We start from the raw sequence: 6,665 nt of genomic DNA, 5'->3' as shown, positions 1-6,665 counted from the left end.
GACATGCATGTTTGTACTTAGCTGTAGCAACTAACAACCACAACACATGGCTCTCTTCCGTGCCTGCCACTAAAACACCAGTGATATACTACTACTGACTGCTCTTTTTGCCCCTTTTGAGAAGAACACCAGTGACACAAGTATTGGTCCAGACACAACGTAAGAGTGGTAATGAGCTATGACTCTAATGGAATCTTCACGATCCAATATAATTCTTAAATTTTTTAGTTTAGAATTGTATATGATTAGAGCCCGGTCCTTTCATGATCCATGGTCCAGCGCTTGGATTCTCTAGGTCAAATTCTAAGACCCTTTACCACCCCTAACACAAGGGTAGGCAGGAGTTATACACTGAAAAATCGATGCCTCTGCATTTCATTGCTTCCCAGAAAATATACAACACCACAAGGTTATTTACAAACCGAAAAGGTAGTGGTTACATGTTGCTCCTGATATATCAACAAGAAGTTGGGACCGGCGAATTCATACCACAACGGGACGCGAACATCAGACCAAGCCAACCAAAGAATACACAAAAACAGACCTCAACTCAAAAAGAGCACAAAACTGGGGAGATGCAAATGCCTATTCGCTCTATCAGTTGCCAGTAGCAACAATTGGGTTAAAAGTTACAGGCCAGGCTCTTCTGGTAGTCTCTCCATGGGAAGCTGAGCGCCGCAAGCTAGACCCGAACCTCGAGCATCTTATAAGGCAGGGATTTGTTTCCATGCCACCCATACAAAATGCTGGGTTCAGTTTCATCGCTGGTATCCTCTGGCAGCTCAGCGAGCGGAAGGAGGACGAGCCCATCGGTGGCATGCGCCCACACTGGAATTCAGTCCGGTACAGATGGGCAGCAATCGAAGCAGAAGAATCGGAGTTAACTGCTGGGCATGTTGTGCAAAATGACAATGAAAGGCTGTTTCTCGGCAGCTCTCTTATAGGGCTCGTGCCAGGAAGAGTGATGAAAGAGATGATTGGATGTCTACAGAGAGGACATGGTATTGCGCCCGCTGGGCTCACTGATGTGTAGCTAGTTGAACAAAGGTATAGAGCACACCTTGTGCAGAATTCATGTTTGCAACCTACAAAACGGAACACATAATGTTTGCAATCATGAAAATCTGAGTTATTAAGTGGTTGTGAACCAGAGCATAAAGTTATAAGCTAATATAAGCACTCGATAGAAAGCTCAGACTAGTAACAGTATGCTAGGATTACAAAGAACACATTTACCCGTATAAATTCAGTAAGCATCAACCAAAATGACCAATAAACCATATGTACATTTGGCAGCATACCTTCTGCAGCAACAGAACAGCTCCCGTCTAAGCAGACAGCACAGGGGTCAATACAAACAGGCGACTGGTTTAGGTATCTCCATCCACACTCCCTACAAAATGAATTGACATAAAGCCATTAGATATTTCCGATACAAAAAGAATGAAAAATAGTCCAATATGATAGGCTGCTAAGTGTTAGAATTGTAACACATGGTTTGGAAACCTATAAATAGGGAACCACTTATAGTTAAGGAACTATGAAGTATACCAATGAATAGCACCACATGGCAACCAATAAGAGGCGATATACAGTTATTTAGTATTTAACACATGGGGACCACATGACCAGGGAACTAACAGAAACATAATGATCACCTTGCAATGTTCATGATACTCATGAGTGGAAGACAAAGATATGGAGATGGAAGAGTGCGTATCTGGCCCTCTGGTTCGTTACTTAAAATTTCTTCAATTGAATTTCGTTGCCAGGAACGAGCCACCATCAATGGGGTCCATCTGCATAACAGAAATGGACGTGGACTTTAGACAATTCACAGTGCTAAAAGGAATACTTTCCATGCAGCAGAACCTTGAAATCATACCCGCTAGCATTTTGTGCAGTAATGGAAGCCCCTCGAGCAATAAGGAGCTGCATCGAACAAAGCCATATCAGTACATAATTAAAGGAATTCAGCCAAACATTTGAACAAATTTTTGACCAGCAGGACATACTTGACAACAGACAACATTTCCACCACAAGCAGCATAGTGAAGTGGGGTGCTACCAGCTCCTGCTAGATTGAAGCCAAAGTACATTTTAAACAACATAATTAACTAAATAACAATATAACAGACAAATAGTTCATGTAATAAATTAATGTATCTTAATAAGTGAGAACAAGCGAACAATAAAATACAAAGCTGAATGACATCGACTTGCAGATAAGTACAGGAGCAAATTGGTAAGGTTTTTCAAGTCACTAAAGGACAGATCCTCTCAAGCTATGCCAAGCCACGCCATAAGCATATGTACAAATTACACATACAAGACAATGATCGAAACCATTTCTAAGATGATGAATCACAAATGTTGTTAATTTGCTGACTGATTGCAATGTTCCCACCAATAGGTTAAGCACTTACAACAAGAGTATCATCCAAAAAAGCAAAATTATTAAATATCCAGGTATATAGTACGTGCCAATGGAATAACAGATCGAAAAGGCAGTTAAAAAGGAACGGTAACAAAATACCTATTAAGTCTATAGTCGTTCCATCCTCAATAGTAACCTCAGAAACAGATGCTCCTAAGTCCAGTAAAAGTTGCACGCACTCTACATGTCCATTTAACGCTGCCATATGAAGTGGGGTTAAGCCTCCATCCGCCTTGTGATTTACCATCTTGACCAAAGCACTGATAGCAAAGACAACTACTGCATCATTTGTGCACAAAAATCAACTAAAGAGAAAACATGCAAGTTATGTAACATACTCATGATCAAAATCAGTAGTTGAATCTTCTTCAGATGATCTATGATTTGTCTGGGTGAAGAAATTTGGTATGCTTGGCACGTAATCTGCAAGAACAAGACGAAGGCATCGGGCATGACCATGCAGGGCAGCGAAATGGACAGCAGTTCCACCATTGAGATAATCTGTCCTGTGAACCTGTAAGGCAATTTGCCATATCACAACAATATATCTGAAAAACTGTAGGGAATACTGCCATTGACTGAAGAACTCACATTTGCATTGAAGAGAATCAGTGTTTGAACAACCTCCCAGTGGCCATATTGACAGGCTTGCATCAAAGCAGTCTATATACAATTAGCAGAACATATGCTTAGATATACCATATCAACCCATCTATGTCATCTCATCTCAAACAAACTCAATACAGGCAAGTCTAGGAATTGAGCATACCTGGCCCCTGTAATTCCTAAGGTTGATCTCAACGCCGGATTCAAGCAATAGAGAGACAATCTGAACATCCAAAGAGCAAGCAAATTTGAATGCAAATGGTATACACATTAACTCAAACTCTGGTGCTTCGTCAGAAGACAAAACGGCATTACCTCATGGTGGCCTTGCGCAGCGGCATAGTGCAGCGGTGAGTTGCGGCCGCCAAATGTGGAGTACCGGGCAAGGCGAGGGTTGTACTCGAGGAGCGCACGCGCCTCCTGCAGGTCGCCGTCGCGGGCAGCTGAGACAAGCCGCTCACCGGAAGCAGAGCACCCAAAGGAGTTGCCCACAAGGCTGAGGAATCCCATGGATGCCCAAGATGAGGCCTTCACGGCACAGCTCCCTTCCTTCAGCGCGCACAAGAAGACCTCGTATCAGATGCCTCTTAAATTTCTCAATCTTCTACGGGGCTCCGGCAAACCGCATTCCAGGATGATTAGGAGACAGGTTGTGAAGCCCAATTGTGGCGAGTGGGACTGGATGATCTCAAGCTAACGACAAGAAAGACCTAGCTTTTCCTGCGAAAACACAAAATTTTACAAAGGAATTCAACAAATTGACTCCAAGTCCGGCACAATGCTGCCAAAAAGCAATGACTCTTCCGAGTAATTGGAACGAAACGTAGACTTTTCACATAAACCAAGAAATCGGAGTTGAATGATGCAGTATTTTTGCCTGGAGATCACAAGAACGCACCTTCAGAACTGCCCCGAATCGTCGGTCCCGACCGAGCAGAACGGGGCCGATACGAACAATTCCCTCCTCTAAATCAGCCTGAATCGCCGCAAGAGAACAAGATACCGGCGGGGGATTCACGAGACGAGACAAGCGGCAAGCGACGGCCGCCTCGAGTCCTCCCCTCACCTCAGCGCCCACGATTCCAGCGAGGGCGCTGGGCGGCGAATCTTGGGGCAAAGCCGAAGGCGATTTGCAAGAACGCAGCCCTGCGATTTGGGCAGGGACAAGGGAGGAGAAAGAAATAATGATCTTGATTGGGACGGCGACGTGGAGATGCAGGTAGCGGCCAAAAATCTCCACGCCCCAGGTCACCCCGGTCCGTATTACGCTCCAGGTCCGTTCCTTGTTGCTCCGCCCCCACTATTGATTTTCAGAGCACTGATGAGTAGTAGCTGTTGGAAATAAGAGGAGGCGAAGGCGATGATTATCACTAGGACGAAGTGGTGCTGATGGTGTACTCAGAGCTTGGATTGGAAAGGAAAAGCAAGGCGGGGAGACAGAGACATTGGCTGATGCAAGGACGCGACACGAGGTTTTTGCTGTTTTGCTTTAGATTTTTCAACGCGAAAATTACTTTCCAGTTGTTCCGTTCTTGTTTTCGGGTTAGCTGATTCGTGTTTAGCGCTTCTTTTTCTCTTTTTCCAGATGGATTTAAGCAGCAGTCCGCTTTCATCATGTTATCTTATCTGTGACCTTATGAGATAGTGTGTATTTATATTATTCTTATAACACGCGATTAAGATTTTTTTCTTGAGTAGATAGATGTTGCATCGAACTACTATTTGAAGAAAAAGAACATATTTTCTCGGCTTTCGATATTCTCCAACGATGTGCGTGTGTGTAGTACAGTAGTAGTAGGAGTTCAGTTTAGGACCTCAAAAAACTAGCACTAAAGTGGGGAGTGTTAACGTCGGTGCAACGGGGACCTAGACAATTAGATGAAAGAAAAATATCAAAAATGAAAACGTATTAATCTCTGTTCCGTTGGTTGCCAGCAGCAGTATTTTTCTCTCACATTAAATTAGTACCTACCAACTAGCCAGCCAGTAGTATTTTTCTCTCACCGCAAATCAGCACCAGTCACCCGTCATAGCCAGCGGAACAAGGCGATTACCTCCAAAATCAGTAATCGGGTAGGCCAATTTTAGTGAGGATGGAATGCGCTTGTACGAGGTAATGGGAGGTGACACCGCCGAGTTGATTTTAACAACGTGTTACATGACACGACTCGTGTATTGAGGTCCATCATCTAAAGATTTCATTTGGTGGCACAGCAATGGAGACATCAAATTTACTAAACCATCGGAATTCGTGAATTTTTGCACGGGACGTTCTTTATTAACACGAATATAAAGCAAAAAAAAAAAAGTTCCTTTGCTAGGCAATGGTGCCGCGGCATCGTCCCTTCATCAGTTTTAAAAGGTAAAGAAGAAAAATGTACTATCCGGCTGCTACCCTGTCAATTTACAAACTGCAAGTTGGATTCTGTCTTCAACTCATGCCATTTTTGTTTTGGTCGAAGTCATCGTCAACTGGCAATTTGACATTTTTAAACGGGAAATCACTTTCATATCGAGGTTGGACGGTCCGAGGAGCGATAGTCAGAACGGACACAAGATATAGGCAGAACATGGGCCGGGCCACTTAAAAGCGTTTGCGACTATGGGCTTTTACAGTCTGGGCCTTAGTGAGCCGAGTCCGATGGCAGCATCGTTTTCGTGGACCACAACCCCACTTAGCCCAGCAGCTCCAGCAAACAAAGGATCCATTAATAAACAAGCTCACACACCCCTCAAAAAAAAAAAAAACAAGCTCACACTCTAAAAAATAATAAACAAGCTAATTTTGCTTAAAAAACTAATAAACAAGCTAAAGCTCTTTTGTCAAAAAAAAAGAAAGGTTACAAGAGTTTCGGTAGCACCTCAGATCCTAGATTTGACTTCTCATAAGAACGAATATTTTAGAATTTAATGTGTTGTACTTTCAGTGGTAGGCGACGTCCCCGTCACGCATATGGTGACTAAACTAGTTAAGATATTGTAAGGGTCTGAGTTATACTGTGTAGTAAAAAAATAAGAAAAACAAACAAACAAAGTAATAACAAGATGATGCACGAATCTCCACACAAAGCCCCTGTTGTCTCATCTCCTTGTCCGAAGACCACGCACGCATCCTGACGCAAAGAATGATCCTGTTTATACTAGTACCCTTTATACTGTTCCTTTGGCCTCGCGTGGTTTGGCTGCGAGCCGTCGGCGGTGGTCATCAGAGCAGACGGCTATCCAAACCTCCGCTCGTCCTCGTTTGGAGCCCCCTGTTGCGGTGCCGATGAGAACAAGATTAGCAGCTCGCGGGGGCAATCATGTCATGCATTAGGCCACCGAATCGAATTAAATTCCGGCGATGGGTTAGGATATGGTATGATTTGTACTGGCGCCAAGCAAAAGGGGCTCCACGGCTAACCACTCCTTTCGGTGCGGCGGCGTACGGGCTGCTAGACGACGCATCCAATCTGTGCCGGGGCTCTGCGTAAAGTACTAGTGCAGCCAGCAGAGCAGCATAATTTGACATGAACTTGCAGAGGAAGTTCTTTCAAAAAAAAAACTTGCAGAAGAAAAACAATGTTTTTTTTCATAAAAAAGTGAGGAAAACAGTGTATTGATGTAGCAGTGATCCTACTCG

The 6,665-nt window shown here is 43.8% G+C and overlaps 1 protein-coding gene across 2 annotated transcripts; it reads right to left on the bottom strand.

The window, feature by feature from the left end:
• Positions 1-344: 344 nt before the first annotated feature.
• Positions 345-4,458, bottom strand: LOC120644566 (probable E3 ubiquitin-protein ligase XBOS32). 2 transcript variants are annotated; one of them, XM_039921209.1, is made up of 11 exons: positions 3,942-4,458; positions 3,359-3,763; positions 3,207-3,266; positions 3,029-3,100; positions 2,776-2,951; positions 2,537-2,697; positions 2,016-2,077; positions 1,886-1,932; positions 1,659-1,799; positions 1,302-1,393; positions 345-1,085 (listed from the first exon to the last, which is right to left on the bottom strand). In XM_039921209.1, exons 2-11 carry the CDS (start codon positions 3,551-3,553, stop codon positions 598-600), a joined length of 1,494 nt encoding a protein of 497 aa, XP_039777143.1. In that variant the 5' UTR covers positions 3,554-3,763; positions 3,942-4,458; the 3' UTR covers positions 345-597. The 2 variants fall into 2 exon arrangements, with proteins under 2 accessions (XP_039777143.1, XP_039777148.1); XM_039921214.1 differs by having other exon boundaries at positions 360-1,085; positions 2,016-2,074.
• Between the last annotated feature and the right edge of the window lie 2,207 nt (positions 4,459-6,665).

This window comes from Panicum virgatum, chromosome 1K, assembly GCF_016808335.1.
Source record: "Panicum virgatum strain AP13 chromosome 1K, P.virgatum_v5, whole genome shotgun sequence".
Lineage (NCBI taxonomy): Eukaryota > Viridiplantae > Streptophyta > Magnoliopsida > Poales > Poaceae > Panicum > Panicum virgatum.
This window is presented reverse-complemented; position numbering and strand designations above follow the sequence as displayed.

Excerpts from the sequence above, each read along its gene's own strand:
- LOC120644566 (XM_039921209.1), bottom strand. The coding sequence starts at position 3,553 with ATGGGATTCCTCAGCCTTGTGGGCAACTCCTTTGGGTGCTCTGCTTCC. Across the intron at positions 3,267-3,358 it reads CTGCGCAAGGCCACCATGAG|ATTGTCTCTCTATTGCTTGA; the intron begins GTAATGCCGTTT and ends TTGGATGTTCAG. Across the intron at positions 2,698-2,775 it reads ACTACTGATTTTGATCATGA|TGCTTTGGTCAAGATGGTAA; the intron begins GTATGTTACATA and ends CTTTGCTATCAG.